Source organism: Coturnix japonica, chromosome 3 (genome assembly GCF_001577835.2).
Source record: "Coturnix japonica isolate 7356 chromosome 3, Coturnix japonica 2.1, whole genome shotgun sequence".
Lineage (NCBI taxonomy): Eukaryota > Metazoa > Chordata > Aves > Galliformes > Phasianidae > Coturnix > Coturnix japonica.
In genome coordinates, this window is record NC_029518.1 from 5,596,836 (window position 1) to 5,616,564 (window position 19,729).

Genomic DNA, 19,729 nt, shown 5'->3' on the forward strand with positions numbered 1-19,729 from the left:
GAGAGTTATTCTTCACATTGGAGCATTTCAGCTGCTCTGATGCCAGAGCTTATTCCCATCAGCAGTTAAATCTAACCGTGTGGTTCTGTTGCTGATCCACATCAGTGCTGCACTGGTTTGCTCTCTTTTCCACCCTGCAGCCGTGGGCTCTTGTTGCTTGCCACGCTCTCCATTCAATTACTCACTCCCGCTTGCTGAATGCTCCAAACACCATCTCAGCAAGAGGCGGCTGTTTCTTTTTGTTGGCTTAGAGAGCCAACAAAGATCAGCAAGGGGACAGTGTCCAACATGTCATGGAGGCATCTTGTAGGGGCAGGTGTGATCCCATGGGATGGAAGAGCTGCTGGGCACCCTGCCTGTGGCAGCACTCCTCTCTCTGCCGCACGCTGCCAGCCCAGCAGGGAAGGGCTGCAGTTCTGCTGCACCTCCACTGGGCTCCTCTGCTGACACAGACACGAGAGCCCAGCCTGCACATCGCTGCTGGTGCTGTTCATGCCTGCCTTACCAACACCGGCAGGTGCCACGTGGGTTATGCTGCTCTTAGTATTAGTCTATAAAATAAATCCTGAAATATTAAAACTATCTGAAAAGAAAAGGTGCCTCTGAGATACAGGAAATCCCTTTAGATGGCACTGCTCTGTTTTCTGGTCTGTACAGATGATAGGTTATGGATGATACTGAAGCTTAGAGTTATACAATGACTGCTGTGTTCAGTGCCCTCTGGTTGAAACAGATTTCTTTTCCTATTCACATTTATTTTATGCCTAAAGTGAAAGGAGACTTTGGTTTTATACATTCTCTCTGTTTTTCTAAGCGTTCATGAAAAATGTGACAAGATGTCTGCTAAGGTTACAAATGCAAGCATAAATGCTGCAATTTAACATTAGTAGTTAGCAAACAAGATACCCTCGAGGTAAGAAGGCTGATAAAAAGAGGGCAGGGATGTATTATTTGAGGTCTATGGATATAATTTAGGCTTCGCAACAAGGTCAGAGTGATTTAATTCTCTTTACAAAGGTCAGTCCAAGGCTTGGCTGTACTAACCTCTGTGCTCTCCATCTGTCTGCACTCTAAGCCAGGCACTTTCAATAGGTGATTGTGTGTTCATGACTGGTTGCAAACAAATTGAAATTATCTCCAGGTCTGAGCCTCCTAAAGTGTTTACTTGGAGCCATCCCTGCCTGGGAGTAACTCTTACCTATACAGTGTTACACATGGCTGCTAAGACTGCTGGATATTTGTGATTTCCTAATGTTGTAAATGCTGATGAGTACGTGGCTTCATAAACATACCGCGTAGAGTCATAAACTCATGATGCGGGTTAATTCTGTGGCCCTTGAAATATGACTTTTTTTTTAGCACTGGTAAAAGTACAATGGAGTTAAGTAAAAGGGGGAAAGAAATACATGTGCAAGGATCTACTTCCTCCAAAATGAGAAAAAATGAAGGAACTGGTGTTTGAGGACATCTCCATTTAATGGCCCGAGCCTTTTAACATTTTTTCTCCATAAACAGGGAATTCTTTAAAAATAATTGACAGGATAAAATAAATATGAAGCGTTCTGGTGTCTGTTAGTCATTTTCTCGCTTCTTTTTTCACTCTGTGTTAACATTTCTGAATTCTCTTTTCACTTTAACTAGGAAAATGGTTTATTAATCTGGATGCAACAACTAGTGGAAATGAGGCCAGTGAATGCTTTGAGCTCTCAATAAATATTTAGCTCACTGATACAGCCACATAAAGTAAACAGCACTTGCTTTCATGAAAAAGGCTTGTAAATTTAGTGGAAGATACATTGCATTTGAAAAAGAGTACTGGTGATTGGGGCTAGAATTGATACTGCTTTCATTTCAGGTGACAGGTATTATTGTTAATTGATAAATTATATAAAATGCTGTGGAATGATTGAATGTGCTGTGCTTGAAACCAAGCAGGAGAAGCCCCTCACAGTACTCTTTTCTCTCCGAGGTAACGTAAGCCTTCTTTAGGTACAGTGCTCACATACAGGTTTCAGTAATTATTTTACGATTGTGTAATAAACAGTCATTTTTTAAAACTCCTCTTTCATAAAGAGGAGTCTGTTCTTAAACAAACAAAACCCAAATCCAGAGTTCCAAGGTTAGAATAGAACCACAGAACACCTCACCCCCTGTTGTCTCCAGCCTACCTGCTGCATGTCTGCCCAAGCAGAGGGCACTATGGGGACAAGAGTGCAGGTTGGGAGGTAATTTTAAGTCATGTTTCCATCTTTCTACCTATATTCCTTAGTCTGAGTAACACTCTGGTCACTGAAATCTAATCTCACAAAATACAGACTTCTTTTTCCAAGTATCTTAAAAGCTCAGCTATTGCTCTTCTGCATGATGTGCACTGAGGAATCACAGCGTCTGGTTCTCAAGGCTATTTCAGTAGCCCTGTTTTGTTTTGTTTTAAAGTAGGTGAAGGCAAGGAAAGAGTCCAGGCAAAGATTACAGAAAGGTTTAGGAAAGCGGTAGGTGCAGAATGCTGGGTTTAGAACACTTGATGCCTGACCACATACGTCTATGCATGCACGCACCCACGCATGAGCTACTCTTTTCTTTCTGATAGAGCCTGCTGGTGGCCGGCTCGCTGCTTTTATGCTCCCCACCTTGGCTTTTGGAAAACCTGGGCAGCCGCTTGGATTAGCCCAGGGAATCCCTGCGAGTAACATGAGGAATCACCCTGCCTCTGTGGGGCCCTCCGGATCCCTGCTGGCTGAAGGAGCAGGTATGTGAACTTGGGTTCTTTTCATGGAGTGAGTATGTTTATAGTAATTACCATTTGTGGTATTGTTGTCTAGCTACAGGAGTATTAAGGTATTCATTACACAGACTGTTTGCTGTAAAATGCTTTGTGGGTGAGCTTTTATTGCTCAGGAATGGTGCCAGATGGACAGTCCTGTGGAGCAAAGTCCTTGTGCTATCTGCAGAACAGCCGTGGTGCAGGCAGTGGCACAGAATATTTTCCTCCTCTGTCTCTCTCTACCATCAGCCTGACCTCAGGAGGCAGAGGATACCCCAGAACCTGTGTTGGGGCCACCTGTTGGAGTAGAGGCTTCAGAGATGTGGTAGCTGATGCCTCCTTGAACCTTTTCCCAGAGGCTGTTTGGGATCAGTCTCTTGGCAGCCTCAAGTTTCTGATTTCCCACAGGTGGTGGCAGTGTTTTTGAGCAGTTGCTGCACAAAGCAAGCATTACATGCCTTTCTCACTCCGGCATCTGCAGCTGTAATAAACCTTTTAGAATCAGTTCAAACTCTCCCACCAGTTATATGTGCATGAGGAGACGGAGCAGCAGTGAGGAGCTGGCAATATCCATCCTTGTGTAAATAGTGCTGCCATTCACGCAGAAGAAAATACCTGTTGCGTGTGATTCCTTAATGATAGTCCCTCCACTTTGTTTGCATCTCTCTTAGAGTGCCATACCACTCTTATCAGATGCATCTATATTGCAGGCTGCTTTGTAAAACAGAGGCGCATTCATACAAGTTTTCCACCTTCTCTGCCTCTTCCATTTCCTGAAGAAGTGAGATCAGGACAGGCTGAAAAGCCACCAGTCACAGCAGCCACCAAGAGCTGCACCCACCTGCTTGTCAGGTGGCCAAAGCATGGCCAGGTCCTTGGCCCCTGCCAGCAGCCAGCACTGCTGAAACGCTTTGCTGCTGGAGGAAAGGAGCCTCCACCAAAACTGTTGTGTATTTGAGACAAAACCACACGGCTTTAGGAAAGCAGTGAGGTATCTAAATTGTTTCTTTACAAAATCTCCAAAGTCTCTGTTCTCATGTTTGAGAACCCCACAAAGGACAGCAGCAGCAGTTTCCTACATGGCATTGCCCTGCTGCAGCAGCTTCTTGGCTTGGGTGCTTTGCTTACTTCTGTACAACGTAACAGGAAAAAAAAAAAGAAAGAAAATCTGTGAGTCTCACAGAGCTGTATGTTCTCAGCACAGCAGTTAGTCCTGCTGTATGGCTTTGGCCTCATGCTACTCTCATATGGTTTAAGGGCTCAGGCTCACTTCTTCCCAGAACGTGCATTTCACCTTTGAAACCTTCTGACACAGATCTAGGCAGCTATTTTTGATCATGCACTCATTGCACTTCTTCCCGTATGAGACATAACGTACTCTGTCGAGCCACTGTGTTCAACCTTCCACTCCGGTATGTGTTAGTGATGGAGGACAGGGGGTTTGAACCCTAATGCTACAGTGGCCATGGATGTGAGGTGCAAAATGCCCAGCACACGCTGTGCTGCAGCTATAGCAAGGAGCTTTGTGTGCTCTGTATGTAACTCCCCAGGCAGCTTGGTGGTCCCAGCCCTACTGGGAGCACAATGGAAATCAAAACATGAGGCCCATCAAATGCCACCATATTTGCCTTTCCTTCTTCCCTTACATCTTATTTACACTCCAGCCATGTTCCAAGGGAGCACAAAACCTGCCCCTTGTTCTTCTTTTTGAAACAGTGCTTTTAACAGATCGGTCTTTCAGAGAGTAGAAGTGAGTAGAAAGTGTCAGTAGTTGTGGAGAGGAGGGCAATTTACGCTTTGCAGAATGGCCATGTGAACCTCATGCTCCTTGAGTGGGGCGGACCTGTAACATCTCACAGTTCCCCCCCTGGTGCTCCTGTGAAACCCAGTTCCAGTCAAGACCTTCTGTTCATGTCCTCCACTAGTTCCAGCCTGGCTGCCTGGTTTGAAGTGCTCTATGTGCTCCCAAAGGGTTCTCCCCTGCTCTCCGTTGATGGTAGGAGCAGTGTCTGGGTTGGTTGCTGAGCAAGAACTGGAATAAGCAGGTTACAAAAGTCAGGGCTCCCAGCTGCACTAAGCTGAATGACAGCAAAGAAATAACTCTAACTAAGTAGGAAGAAACAAGCTGTTATTTTGTTCTCCCATTGTGTGGTAAGCCCTGCCACAGGGAGCAGCAGTGCTGGCAGGAAGGGCTGCTGAGAGGCAAGAGCCAGGCAGGGCTTTCAGAGCCATGCCTTCCCTTGGGCTGGGCAGAGGCCTCGCTCCAGCTCCAGCACCTGGAGCAGGCTTCACAGTGATGCACACAGCTCTCATGGGGGCACTGCATCACAAGCACTGAAGCAATATACTTTGGTGCTGGCAAACCCCAGTACCAGAGGAAGTGGTCCCATCTTCCTCCTCCCCTCCCATGTAGAGCAGAAGAGGGTCTGCAGGCCACTGGGACGTTTCAACAGTGTCACATGGGAAGATGGATCAGGCTTTTAATGTCTGAAATTAGAAAGGACGCCCTGTGTAGCCGCATCATAAGAGAGAGAGAGCCCATGAGAGAATGGACCAGGACAGACACATAACATATCTGCTCGCTCGTATGCGCGCTCTCCACACACAAGCTGAGTGAGAGTCCCACGCTTTCGTGTCATATTTGTCCGTGATATATTAGCTCACTCGATGAACTGCAAGTGCGATCGCTTCTCCACACGCAGAGGTTTATAGCGTTCTGGAGCTCAATGCTCCCCCAATATATTCAATTATCTCACAACAACTATCCAAGTCTCTACGATCCCGTATATATATCACATATAAATCTCTCTCTCTCTCAAAAGTAGAAGACATAATCTCTGCATATAGATAGCTACCTCATTTCTGCTCTTCCCCTCGTCTCTCGCGTGTCCTGTCCAAATGCAGAGTGTAATTCATAGCTCAAATTGTTTTTTAAGCCATTTCACATTTTATTGATAAGTACAATATGCTTTTAAACAGCATCCCACACTCATTTCTGCAGAGACAACACTGGATTTGTGATTGACTCTACTGGCTGATCTGAGTAGAAGAAAAAAACACTCCTTAAAGTGCTGAATATTCTTTATACTTTAAATGAGCAGTGGTGTGTGTAAATTGCCACTGGGAAAAGCGAGGAAATATTCAGCAGCTCCATTTGGGGAAGCTTTGGTGCTTTAGAATAAAAACTTAGTAATGGCAATGTCTCCCCATCAGTAGTTTTATCCATTGAGGTATGAGGGTGCAGAAATCAGGAAGGAAGGGAGTTTTTTATTATTAATTGACACTCATTTTTAGCTGGCATGTGGTGGCAGGTCCTGCAAACAAACTGTAGGCTGCACGAAACACAGATTATATCCGAAAGTTTTGGAAATGTTCTAAATCTTTGTACCACTGCAGATAGGAAACCTAACAGGAAACTGATAAATTGAGTATATGTATTTTTTCAGCATAATTCACGGTTTCTTCCTATTATTTTTTACAAGCCGTGGAGATAAAGTGAAACAAATTCCTCAAAAGAGAGATGCATTTCCAGATAGCTTTTCCTATTAAGAAATATCTCTCTCTTCCACATACATACTGCCAAATATCAATCTCTACCTTTTCTACTCTGCAACTACAGCCAGTTGTCAGCTCTGCAGATACTGCAGGAGCCGTGTGTGTGCAGGAAACTCCATACAATAATTAGCGTGCATAGATTAGATCGTCATTATGATTTTGCATCATCTGTTATATAACCTCAAGACCGGTGTGAGGTGAGAAATCGCGGTCATGCTACAATTCTTGGGAAGCAAAAGCAAATCGCGGATTGTAAACGAACGTCCTGGCAATTAAGGAACCCACACGGAGATGAGAGATGAGATGAGAGCAACGACGCGGCTGCTGTCCGCGGGGCGAAGCACAGCGCGGCTGCTGCCGAGGAGGGAACGGGGAGAGGAGGGAGAGCATCGGAACGCCTCTGCGGGCGGTGCGGGGCCGTGGGGCGGTGCGGGGCCGTGGGGCACGGAGCGATTCCGCTCGGGCTTTGTGAGCGAGGCAGCGCTGGGGGACAGGTGCAGCGGCAGAGCGGAGAAGAGGGGATGAAGCACGAAGTGCCGAGTGCCGATTGATCGCAGGAGCCTCTTCTCATTTCCAGATAGAGAAACGAGCCCGAGCAGTCGGGGCTGGGGTTCGGAGGATGCTGGTCCTTCCAACCACCAGCTGCCCCCCCCCCCAGCGGCACCCCGGCATCCCCGAGGAAGTGAATAAAGGCCACTGGCCAAACGGGGGAAAATAACAGAAAGAAGAGACAGAGGTACAGAACCAAGGGTGCAGGAAAAAGATGGAGTGGGCTGTGAGGAAATAAATAAGAAGCCAAGTAAATCAGATCAGATCTCCAGGATGCGTTCCCAACAGCCAGCTTTATAATTTCCAGGTGTTGGGGAAAGCCGTTGTCTTATAGTTTATAAATCCCTGCTGGGGGAGGGAGGGGAGAGTCTTTGGAGGTGAAGGAAATATCAAATCAGAAGCCTCTATGTAGATTTATGATTGCATAAGAGGCTCGGTCGTCTCCATATATTGAAATGTGCTGTCCTTCCTGTGACTGCCCAGCCCTCCGAGGGAGAGAGCCGCTCGATTTCGTCTTGATCAATGCTGCCTGTGAGGCAAGGAGGAGGAGAAGGGGGGGACCAGGCTGGCACCAGATGGAGCAGGGTCTAGGGAAAGGTCAAGGTTAGCTCAGGCTGCTATTGAATCGGTTGCAGCCTCACAGATAGATCTCTGCCTCGGAGGCACCCACTGGGGCTTCTTAGAATCAAATCTAATAGAAAAGGCAATCACAGAATGAAATCGTTTTATCTGAATGCTAAAATTGTTATTAGGCTACATTAGAGAGATACCAGGCATGTGATTACCAAAAAAGGAAGCATGCCTACCAGTTTGTGACTGAAATAAAAGCTGGGAATACGCTGATGCCATCAGCAGCGTGCAAGCATAATAGATAACAGGGGAGTGGGACAGGGAGAGATGGGTGTGTACAGTGTACAGATTAACATGTTTAGATGTATGTACATATATGTACACAATTTTCTGTGTACGTACTGATGTCTAGGAGGGGACATGCTGGTAGGGGTGCTGACAGCAGCGCTTGACTTTTCTCTAGCCTTGCAGGGGCTGTGGTCCTCTGCACATGGAGATGTTGGGTGCTGGCAGTGGCTGCAGGCATGCAGCAAGCTGGGTGCTGCCTCAAGGAGAGCTTTGTTGGCCCTCCAGGTGGGCTCTGCCTGCAGCCACATGCTCTCACTGCACTGCAGCACCAGGAATTTGCCTCTCGATTGTAAGTCTTAATGGAGACATGGAATGAAGGCGCTGGCTGAGGCCTCTCTTCTTCCTTGTCTCATGCAAAACTCTTTCTGCAAGGGGATGTCATTAGGTGCGTATGCGTGCACATATCCAGCACGCTGGGCACGTGAGCGTGGTGAGAGCACACATGTATGTCTTTGGAGCAGCGACGATGTCAACTGGCTTCCAAAGATCAAAGTGAACTCTTGCCAATTACCATCTCCTACACATTAATGATTTTTTAACCTACAGCACAGACATATCTTGAAGAAGGATTTAGACTTGTAAAATAAATGCTGGCTACACTAGATTAAACACAATGACTGCACTCGAAGGGTTAGTAAATTTAGAATTAGTAGATCATCCCAGCTTGATACAGCTACTATAGTTGATTTAATATGCAGTGTAGGCAGGTTGACAGTCAGCTCACACATGCAGATAAGATCAAACAGTGTCTTGATTCAATAGATTGAATGGTTGTGCCGGGTGTCTGGAAGGTGGGTGACATTATGGATGTGGCAGGGGCTCTGGTAAAGAAGGGCCTTGATTCCCAGCTGCTGGATGGTGCGCTGGTTTTGCTGTTCTAGCAGTCAGCCTTCTCCAGCAATCAAACTGGAGTTAACATGGGAAAGAAAAAAGTCTTAAACCGAGCTCAGGGAAGTTACGTGACATTTTCAGTAGTGACCAACTCAGTGCTTTAACAGTAACCCCCGGTGGTGCCTCCAGTCTGCTCTGTGCTCTGCGAGCGGTGCCGCTCCAGCACGGGGAGCTGCGACGGCTGCGGAGGGATGGAGACCATCCCCTGCTCGCAGTGTCAGCAGCTCTGCTCCTCTGGCTCCTTTCGCGGCTTATCTTTTCCTTCTCACTCTCCTATTTAGACTATTTAGGAACTTAAAACAGCTCGTGTGGAGGCGGGTAAGCAATGAGATGACAGAGAACACTTTATAGACATTTTTTATTATTTAAAGCGTCAGTGCAATGCCGATGTTGGTTTAACAGCAGAGCCGAATCAGAATCCACAAAAAGCTGAGCTCCCGTGAGCGTTTAACCACGAATTAAGCTTTCATTTTAGCATACTGTTTTAATGTGGAAGCCAGTTGCTGCTTTTAATCCTTCTGATGCCGAGTTAGAAAGGGAAGGGCCCGAGAGCGGTTCAGCCCGCCGCACTTTGCCCCGTGACACCCAGCAGCGACGAGACGAGCTGCTCCTTCGGGACGCTGCCAAGGAACTGAAAGGCACAGGCACACGCCAGGAGCTGCGGCGGAGGCGAGGAGAAGGGAAGGGAAAGGGAAAGGGGAAGGAGCGCTCGGAGTGCGGAGGGGGGGAAGGGGGGTAGGCGGGGCGCCGGGCCGGGGGCTGCGATCTCCCCCGCGGAGCCGCCCGGCTGGAGTCCCAAGGCGGAACCAGCGAAACCAGTTATCTGGAGACAATTTGCATATTTATGGAGCCCCCCGCCGTTCTCCATGATTACTTCACAGGCAGAAAAGGTAACAGAAAAATATAGAAACCTCGTAGAATAAAATAAAATAAAATAAAAAAATAAAATAAAATAAAATAAAATAAAATAATAAAAAATAAAATAAAATAAAATAAAATAAAATAAAATAAAATAAAATAAAATAAAATAATAAAATAAAATAAAATAAATCCGGGAAAAAAAAAAGAATCGTAAGTACAAGGTGTCTCTGAGACAAGAGCCATCCCTGTAAAGCTCGGGGCAGGAAATCTGTTTATCGACCAGCTTGTTTTGGAAGCAGAGTTATCAGTTCCTTTAAGATCCAAGGCTGAAGATATTAGGTCCGTGAGTAGGTGCAAACGGCTCGAGAAACGCAGTGATCATCGCAGGGGAAAACAATCAGCCTCGTCATGTTCACCCAAAACTCACATCTAATGAGGAGACAATCGTGTGAGAATGGGAAAGACGTTCAATAAACACTTTAAAAGTATAGTGTCGTGGTCCATGTATCTTAGTTCCATTCATAAGCAACGCGCAAAAGTGCTGCGCGGCTTTGAATATAAAAGCTAATTAGGTCTCAATAGAGCAGAGTTTCATGTTTATTGGCTCTAAGCACAGCGGCTGAGGCACACCTCGGCTCCCAGGCACTTTTGACCTTTGTCGCAGCTGTGTGCCCGTCCTGTGCATCGGACACCTCCAGCTCTGTGCAGCAGTTCCACACAGCAACAAGCACTGCAAGGAGCGATGTGTTTCAGCACACAGTCTGTGGGTCTCTCTCTTAGTGTTTACATTTGTTTCTCTATAGGTATGAAGAAACTTCATACAATAGGGCGAAGTAAAGTTTAAATTACGAATACATTAATTTCAGTACAGTAATATCAAACAATGTGAATATTTTTGATTTATGTATTTAATTTACCTTATTTTTTTTTCACTGCTGGGAAATAGTTGCTCACCAAACAATAGCATTAGCACAATAACTCCCAGCATTCAGACTTAATGCACATCAGCTTTCTGTGTAATACTGTACGATACACACGCATGTTATTCTAATTGAATGAAATCTTATTCATAGTGGCAGTGGAAGGCATTCTTTTCACTGCAGTCAGAATTCATACCGTAATGTAAAAATTATATGTGCTGACAATAACAAATGGTGGCAAAACTATCCAAACTGCTCAAGGAAGTGCGCTTGTATCATGCTTTATTCAGCATCCCTCTCGCTACGCCTCAGCACAGCATCTTTCTGTGCAGCTTTGGGCTATATATATAATAATATATCATTTTGACTACAGAGTTGCATTGAAATATTTCAATTAAGTTGAAATTTTGCACACAGAGTCACACAGGATAAATACGGCGAAGAAAAAACCTCACAGCAAAGCTGTTTATGTTTTTAAATGCAGAAGATCTCTGCTATCTCAACAGTTCTTTATTTTTTCCATCTAGATGGAGCTTCACACAAATGGTACCATGTTCCAGATAGCACATGTATTTCTTCTTTGCTGAAACTAAAGGCTAAAACTGAATGTAATCTAAAACAGTAATACAAAATTAATACGGGGAATGATGATGTGAAATGTATAAATACTGACCACTGACACTTCTATTGGCTGACTTGGTTTTATTAATTAGTTTTGTCATCCTAGAATTCTTATTTACTTTGATGGAGGTGTAGCTGGATTTATTTTCCGAGACAAAACATTTGCAATTCCATCTTCTCCTGCCACATTTAGAGTGGAACTTTCTAGATTTCCTGTTAGGGGTGATAAGATCTTGAGCCCCTTGGATCTGTTCTTTCGGGGGAGCATGAAAAGCTTATCGTTATGATCCCGAGAGAAGGCTGATCTTAAACAACCACTCTTTGAAAAGATTGGTGCTGCCCCACACGTTTCATTTGGCCAGGAGCAGACCAGCTCTGCCCAGCCTACATGTACTTTCTTGCTGATTAGCAGGACACTCTGAAGTGACGGTGTGCCATTGCTTTTAAAACTTGGGGTGCACTCCTGCTAATTGGTGGGAGTGATACATACATACATACCTGCAGAACAGTGGTTGTTGGCACCAGTGCCCATGATTACCAGGGAAATAACTCCAGCTGCAGTAAACAGAAACCAGGAAACAAATTTCTTGCTGGCATGCCTTAATGCCAGGCACCGGTGACTGCTGCCCATTCTTAAAGTTGCAGGTCAAGCCCCATGGCACAGCTGCAGAGAGCCAGACTCACAGCTTCCTCCTGCTTTGAGCCTTACCAGGAGTTTGCTGGAAGCTTGGCCCAGCCTTTTTGACCCATGCAGCATGCTCACCCTGCCTGAGCTCAGTGTCTGCTGTGCCAGAAGGTTATGCCTGCCTGACTGTGGCTTGAGGTGGCTGTAATTCCTGGCCTTGGGCTAGCTAGGGATCTCCATAAAACCTAGCAGCTAAAGCCAGAAAACTGATTAGAAAGACACTTTGGTCAATAACATAAGCTCAAAGAGTACCTGCTTAGGTAAATGGATGACTTAGCATCTCAGCAGCCTCTCAAAGGATAGTGTTCATGCTCTGCAAACATTTAGAAGGTTAGTGGAGAAATGTTTTGGATCCTGGCTCCACTAGAGCAACCTGTTCATGGTCTGTGGCTCATCTTGCTGGCCTCGGGCTTGCCAGTATTTTCTGCTAGGGTCAAAGAAACTTTGCATCCTTCCCCAGATGTGCATGATCTGGCTTAGAGTGATCTGAAGTGATAAAAAGTGTCTCTGAGCCACAGAGGTTTGGAACTAGCAGGAAGAGCAATTCTAAGTAAAATAATTTGTAACACAAAGCCACACTTAAGCCCAGCGTGAAAAGTTGAGTGTCCGATGCCTTTGAAAGTGCAGCCACGATGACTGTTCTGGTGCCAATGTGCACATGGGACTCACTTCCATACAGTTTGAAGAAAGAAAATGTTCCCCCCAAAATGATAAGTCCCCAAAAACTGTTAACAAAGAAAACCAAGTGATCGATGATATGACAGATCTTTTCCTGTCCCTTGCTATTCTCACTGCATCTATAGCCAATGGAAGTGACCTGTTCACTGTCCTGTAGTGCACCAGAACTGCTTCGGGTGTCTGGATCAGGGAACACCCACCTTTCCCAGCAGGGTGGTGTGAGCAGGTCTGACAGCTGGTCAGTGTGGGACCGAGGGTCACAGCAGACACAGTGGATGTGCTTTAGCTCCCTTCTGTCTGAGGCATTTATATTCCATTTATCTGACATACTCTGAGATAGATAAATTGTCTCACTTCTCCTACACAGTCTCTGTCTGTATATGTGAACGCATGGATGCATGAGTGATACGTGTGCCCCATGAACTCCTCTGTTGCTGTATAGTTTTAATGCATGTACCTATACATATGCTGTTCAATATGGAGCTTCAAAAGAGCTAGAAGTACCACATTCATACCCTAGATGTCAGTAAAAGAAAAAAACATTAAAACCCATTAAAATCATTTTATAAAGGCCTCTGAATCAAGCAACGGATTAGCCAATTATTCATAAGGTAAATCCCTATATGGACTGACAGTTTGAGTCCCAAGTTTCAGCTCAATCAAATTTACACAGCCCAAGTTATAACCTCTTCAAGATGGGGATTGTAACAGGAACACTGACAGACCTTAACTACTGTGCCTCTTTAGTAATGAAAGCTCTGCTACTTCCCTCGTATCGTGGCTGCTGATACTCCTATAATTAAGACGGTATGGATTCACATTGGAAGTCGGTTCTAAACCTGCAACGCTTGAGATGCCTTGGCTTGAAGCTTAGGATACAAGTTGTCAGGGGCATGTTACAAGCTTACTTGCAAAAGTATGAAAATATAACTAAAATACAAAATAACTAATAGCAACTTCTGGAGTAATGAAAACTAAAAGCAGAGTTTGGCTACAATGAAACATTAGACAGGTGAGCTGTTACTGGTTTCCTTTGTAACTAGTGCCTCCCAGCCTGCCGACCCACAAGTACAAGGCTGTGTGCTCTTAGAGGAGGACTTTGCTATCTGAGTCTACATCCCAAGCGCTTTGTGCCATTCATTTCACAGTCATTCCTAGACAGCCCAGTCAAGGTTGAGGGCTCCACTGTGCCCAGTGCTGTGCAAGCAGGGGCAGGCTGACAACCCAGACCTCGCTGTAACCTCTGGAAGAACTCTCCTCAAGTTCAGCACTTTGTTCTGGATCCTGCCTAGAGCAGCCCATAACACAATCCTTCCGTCACCTGGTGCTCATATGCAGAGACTCGCTGCTGTGTGTGCTGTGCTTGCAGGACCAGAGCTTGTTTTGAGCCTTTAGTAAAAAACAAAACAAAACAAAAAGAGAGAGAAAAGAGAAAGCAGTGCGCCCACATTGCTCACCCTGCAGTACCAAGGTACATTCTATTTTGAGGATGTGTGAGTCCTCTGCTCATTCATGGGGAGTCAGCCTGATGCAATAAGAGTTCCACCCATGGTGCCTCTGCCTGATTGAGGCTATCACTGCGTCAAGGAGGGTGCCTGTGATACCAGCCGTTATGTAACACGTGGCTTGGGAGGACTGGCATTGGTTTGGAATTTATGCTTGGTTCTAATGTTCTACACTGAGCTGCCATGTGAGAACGCTGCCATGAATGAATGACAGCGCTGAAGTGGGAACATTTGCCCACCAAAGATCCTGAACTCACCTGCTGCCAAGGTAAAGCAGGAACAGGCAGAGATGGCAGCACGTAGCACGTACTGCACCACGCTCCTCTGTACCTCTGGGCCTCAGCGCCACACAGGGACCATGTGCCTGTCTGTGTTATGGAGGGAGACCGCACTTCCCCATTTGAGGCTGTCCCTTTACACAGCAGCCTCCAGGCTCTGCTGGAGGGAAGACGGTGCTGCTGTTCCCAGGGCTGAGGCACTGGAGGCACACAGACATTCTTGGCTGGCATCTTGGGGCTCTGCTCTGCGAGGGGCAGGATGTGAGTCAGCTGAGGGGCTGCAGCAGGTGGACAGCAGGTGGACAGCCTCTTCCTGAGGCTGGTGCACTCTCAGGTAGATGTGACAACCCTACGGCCCAGGCTCCAGCACCGACCTCTGCACTTGCAATCAGGCACATCTTCCCAGCTCTGCTCTGCAGCCATACCAAGGAGCAGATGAGCTGGCTGGGGTGAGGCACAGCGGCAGGATGGCACGGCAGGGGAGGGCCGTGGTGGAGAGGGGGAGGTGACGCACGAGTGCACACCAGTCCTCGCAGCCCTTTTGCTGGGCTGTCTTCAGCACTTGCCCAGATTTGTTCCCACTCGTTTTTCTGCCTGCCGCATTTCCACAACTAGCAACCTCTGAAAAAAAAAAAACATAACTGCATTTAAGTGCTGCGTTCATGAGCTCGGCTGAGCAGTGCCATCACTTTGTGCCGTAGGTACGGGGCAGGCTGTCCACGTGCCACACGTCCGGGCAGCGCACAGGGGATGCTGTACGAAGGGCAGCGCCTGCGACCCCCCCCCCTCCCATCTCCTCCTTTCCCGGGGGTCGCAGCCCGCGGGGCATCCACCATCGCTGTCCATCTGCCCGCACCGGGGGCCCCGCAGCCCCTCCCCGGGGCGAGGCGTGCGCGGCCGTGCCCAGCCCGGCGGGGCCCAGAGCGGGGCGGGCGGAGGGGGCGGGGGCGGCCCCGTGAGCCGCCCGACAGCCGCGCAGCGACAAGCGCAGGGGCCGAACCGCAGCTAAGCCCCTCGTAGGAGCTGTTTGTTGACCGCGTTCACGTTCAGAGCCCTGAAGCTAAAAGCACTTTACACCATAAAATAAAAGAGCTGTCTTTTTTTCTAAAAGGTTACGTCTGGAGGCCACGCTGCTCGTACTTCATACAGAAAACTACTGAAGGGGCTATGAAATCCTCCATGATTTACGCTCCCTCTCAGTGCATTAGGATATAGATCTACCCGGCGCTAAAAATACCGTGGAGTTTGTAACCGACTTGAATATATGTGCGTTTATTTCAGAAAGTCTGTTAGGAAACTTGTCAACACGTTATAAAAGCATAAACCACGGCTCGGCCATTAAAGGCGGGGATCGGAGACGGAACCGTACCGAGGGAAGCGCCGAGAAAATCCCCCGTTCAAAACGCTGCCGGCCGGGAGCTGACACCCGGCGGACCCCGAAGGGCTCGGGGAGAGCCGCGCTCCATCCTTACGGGGCACGGACGGGGCCGAGCGCCCCGGGCTACGGCGAATAATGGTCGCGGCGTCAGGATTTATCGCCTGGCAAAAGCCGCGTCAGGGCTTGTAAATACAGTTATTTGTGTCCACGGCTGCTCGTTAAACAGCCTCGCTCCTTCCACTAAAACGCGGTAAAATAAAAAACCCACCTGCTTTAATAAAGCCCGTGGATGCGGCGCTCTAAGAACGCCTCCCGACGCCTCTTTTCTCGGTGTGCCTCTCGTCACATGACAGCGGCAGCGCGGGGGGCGGCGGGCACAGCGCCTTATCGTGATCAGTGCCGACAGTAGAGCCCGGCCGGGGGGAGCGCCGAGCTGCGCTACGGGTACGGGTACGGGTACGGGTACGGCTCCGCTTCGCCCGCACAGTTGCTCCGCGCCGGCCCCGAGGGCACGATGCGGGCAGACTCGCCCACTGCCGCTCCCAGAGCATCCGAACCGTCAGCTGCCCAGTGCGTCTCACGGGGCGACCACCGCTGGAATCTCAGCCGCCGTGCAGCGAGACGGCGGGCTGAGCTGCGACCGAGTGATGAATTCAATACGAGTTTGGAAAGAAAACCGGCGGAACGCTGCCTGCTTGCTATCACAACCGGCCCCGGCCGCGTGTCCCGCCGTACGTGGGCTTCGGAGAGCGCACGGCTGCGTAATGACTTGTAATTATTCAGAGCACTGTTAAACGCGAACTGCAGAACGCTTCAGAGGTAATAAAGTCATTACTTCAGCGCTGCAGTTACCTTGAAAAGCTTTACACGCTCCATTATATACAAATCAAACCGTGTGAACGTACCTGTGCCGCACACACCCGCCCGTTTATATGCGCTCCAAACGGGGCACGTGGCCGCACGGACACGATCGGCCGCCCCGTGTGCGACCGGAGCGAGGCACCTGGAGCTCCCCCGGCCCCGCGCCCATCGGACCCTCTCCCGGGGGTCCCTCTCCTCCCGCCGCTCCCGGCTCTGCTGGGCGGGCAGCCCGCGGCTCGGGGTCCCGCTCGGGCACGGTTTCTCCTCGCTCGGTCAACAGGTCTCCGCGCCGCTCCTGCGCTCGGTCCGAGCCGCCACCTCCGTTCTCCGTCTTCGCCTCCGTTGCCGCAGGGCACTGCCGGCCCGGCGGTGCGGGCACGCCCGGCTCCCGAGCCCGTTCCTGCCGCGACCTGAGCCCTCCCCGTGCCGAGGAAGTTGTGGCCGGCGCTGCGCATCCCTCGGCTGCAGCCGCTGCCCGGTGCCGCCGCTCGCTGCCGCGGGCTGCGCTCGGAGGGGCGAGGCGGAGGGGTCCCCGCTCCCTCCTCTCCGGCGCGTTCTCCTCCCGCTCCTCCGCTCTCGGAACTCCTCCCGCCACCACCCCCCTTCGCACACACACCCCCCCCCTCCCCGCTCCGGGGCAGGCGGCCGGCTGCCGGCACGCCGCTCCCAACCGAAGTTTGCCTTGGGCCGGCCCGGGCCCCCGCCGCCCCTCGGCTCTCCGAGGGGCCGCCGCCTTCGTCCCTCGGGGCCAGGCCGCGGCTCCCGGGAGGAGGAGATTCCGTGGCGCGGAGGTTTGGGAGTGGGGGGGTGCCGAGGGGGGGGGGGGGGCGAGTTGGGACGCCGTCTCCGGATGGGTCCCCTTCGTTTCGGGTGGTCCCCGCTCTTGGCTGGCTTCCTTCAGTCTACCCCACGCCCCTCCCGAGGGCAGCCTGCCCGGCGTCCCCCGTCGCTCCCCCCCCCCCCCCCCCCCCCCCGCGCCTCTGGCTTCAGCGATGTATTTACTTTTCCAGCGGGGGTGTGAGAGTGTGCGCGCTGCCGCTACCTTCTTTCTTTCTCCCTCTTTCATTCCCCTTTCCCCTTCCTCCCGTCCTTCTCCCGGGCTCGGGTACCGCTCCCCCCGCCCCCTCCTCCCTCGCCCCGCGGCCACTCGCGCCCGGCCGGCCCCCTCCGCCCTGGCCCCGGGGCCCTCCGGCGGCGTGCGCCCGGCGCGCCCCCTCCCCGCTCCCCCCCGCGGTCCTCGGCCATTGGCTTGTCCTGCTCTCTTTTTCATGTCCAGCCCCCGATGAGTGTCCATTGGTGTTGCCTTCGCCTTCCCTCCTCCCCTCTCCCCGGCTCGCCCTGCCCATGTTTTGTATGTCTCTGTCCATCCAGGCTCCTGACGTTCAAGTTCGCGGGGACGTCACGTCCGCACTTGAACTTGCGGCTCAGGGGGGCTTTTGCCATTTTTTTCATCTCGCTCTCTCTCTCCTTCCCTCTTTCCCTCTCTCTCCCTCTCTCTCTCTCCCTCTCTTTTTTTTTTTCCCCTCGCACAAAAAAAAAAAAAAAAAAAAAAAAAAAAGCCATGACTGCTATCCCACAATTCATCTTCCCTGCGCCATCTTTGTATTATTTCTAATTTATTTTGGATGTCAAAAGACATTGATGAAGATATTTTCTCGGGAGCCTCCTTCCTCCGCAGCCCGGCGCTCCCGATGTGAGCCGCGCGCTCCGCCGCCGCCAGCCCACCATGTCGCGCCGCAAGCAGGGCAAGCCCCAGCACTTAAGCAAGCGGGAATTTTCGCGTAAGTAAAACCGCGGAGCGACTCCCGCGATTCCCCCCGTGGCGGATTTAATTTTCCTTTCGAGCGAGAGCGGGAAGAAAAGAAAGAAAAGTGAGAGGAAGCGAGAGCGAGCGGAGCACCGCCAACTCCCGGCGCCCCGCGATCACGCTCCGCTCATCCCGCCTCGTCCCGCCGCTCCGCGCCCCGGCCCCGCTCCGCAGAGCGCCCCGCGCGGGCGGGCAGCGGCAGCCCGGGGCAGCGCGGCCGGGAAGGCGGTGGGAGCCGGGTGGGAGCCGGGTGGGAGCCGGGTGGGAGCCGGGCGAGAGCGGCGCGGTGAGAAAAGTCCTGCGAGCGCAGCCCGCCGCTCCCCGCCGCTCGCGTCTTCGCACCCTCCGCGGGGCCGGGGGGCTCGGGCGTGCGGGCGGCTCGGGCCCGGCCGCCTTTTGTTTCCGTGGCGGGGATGCGGGCCGGACCGGCTCCGACCGCCCCGGGGGCCCCGCCGCCCCACCTTCCCCCCTCCGCGTCCCCGGCCCCGGCTCCGGCTCCGGCTCCGGCTGGGGCGGGGGGCGGCCCCGGGCGGGCGGCCGTGGCGCGCCGAGAGGGATTCCCTCCTCGCCCTCGGCTCGTCTGCATCGCTCAGTTACTATTTTTTGGAAGATTTTCAAAAAAAAGTGGAAGTGGATTTTGATTGGGAAAAATCTCGTGTCTGAATGTTTACAAGCGCCGCGTGTGCGGGAAGCCTCCTGCCAACAAACACAGACAAGAGCGAGCCCGGGCTGAGCGCACAGCACACACGCACTCGCTCTCGCACTCTCGCACAGCCTCGAGCCCCGCGCCCGCGTTTAAGCCCCAAACCCAACGCGATCTCCCCGGGAGAGAGAAGCCGCAGCCCGGTCCCGGAGCGCCGCTCGCCGCGGAACCGCCGCTCTCCGGTAGCGGCACCGCGCTCCGGGCGGGACACGGTGAGCGGACAGCTCAGCGTACAACAAAGGGCACCTCGGGCTGCAGAGAGATGCGGGGCGAGGGGGAGGAAGGGACAGAAAATCCCCTTTTTCTCGGGTGAGCGGGCAGAAGGGGAAACGATAAACGCTACTCGTAGGTGCTTGGTTTTTTTTCGGTTTTTGTTTTTTTTCTTTGTTTTGTTTTTTTTTTGGTATTTTTTTTTCTTTCATTTCTTCCCATCTCTTTTCCCCATTATCCTCAGAGAGTGCTGCTCCCTCCCAGGGTCGGCTCAGGACCCGGCGCGATGCGTTCATTCCCCGCTCACGCTTTGCACAACTTTCCGAGCCTTCTTTCCTTCCCTCCCTCGCTCCCTCCCACCGCTCTCCGCACGTTCCCGCACGCGTTCCCTCTGCACTACGCCGCCGCTCGGCTCTGGCTCCTGGGGACGCCTCTCTCGAGGCGGGGGCCGCGACGCCGGCCGACCCGCAGCGCCGTCCCGGAGGGGCCGCCCCGTTCAGCTCGGCCCGGGCGACGGAGGGTCGCGTAGCCGGGCGCGGTGCGGG

General features: G+C 51.0%; 2 protein-coding genes across 7 annotated transcripts in view; one reads left to right on the forward strand and one right to left on the reverse strand.

Annotated features, from left to right (window-relative positions):
* Positions 1 to 10,923: 10,923 nt before the first annotated feature.
* Positions 10,924 to 17,571, reverse strand: LOC107310794 (translation initiation factor IF-2-like). Its single transcript, XM_015856773.2, has 2 exons — positions 16,509 to 17,571; positions 10,924 to 14,846 (listed from the first exon to the last, which is right to left on the reverse strand). Exons 1-2 carry the CDS (start codon positions 16,917 to 16,919, stop codon positions 14,781 to 14,783), a joined length of 477 nt encoding a protein of 158 aa, XP_015712259.1. The 5' UTR covers positions 16,920 to 17,571; the 3' UTR covers positions 10,924 to 14,780.
* Positions 17,572 to 17,659: 88 nt separating this feature from the next.
* Positions 17,660 to 19,729, forward strand: part of BCL11A (BAF chromatin remodeling complex subunit BCL11A) — a 59,103-nt gene continuing 57,033 nt past the window's right edge. For 3 of the 6 annotated variants that reach the window (XM_015856772.2, XM_015856770.2, XM_015856768.2), the window contains exon 1: positions 17,660 to 18,245. In XM_015856772.2, the coding sequence (XP_015712258.1) occupies positions 18,191 to 18,245 (55 nt within the window). In that variant the 5' untranslated portion in view covers positions 17,660 to 18,190. Of the gene's footprint in view, positions 18,246 to 18,919; positions 19,284 to 19,729 lie in introns of those variants that run through there. The other 3 variants (XR_004306574.1, XM_032443480.1, XM_032443479.1) reach the window with 1 other exon arrangement.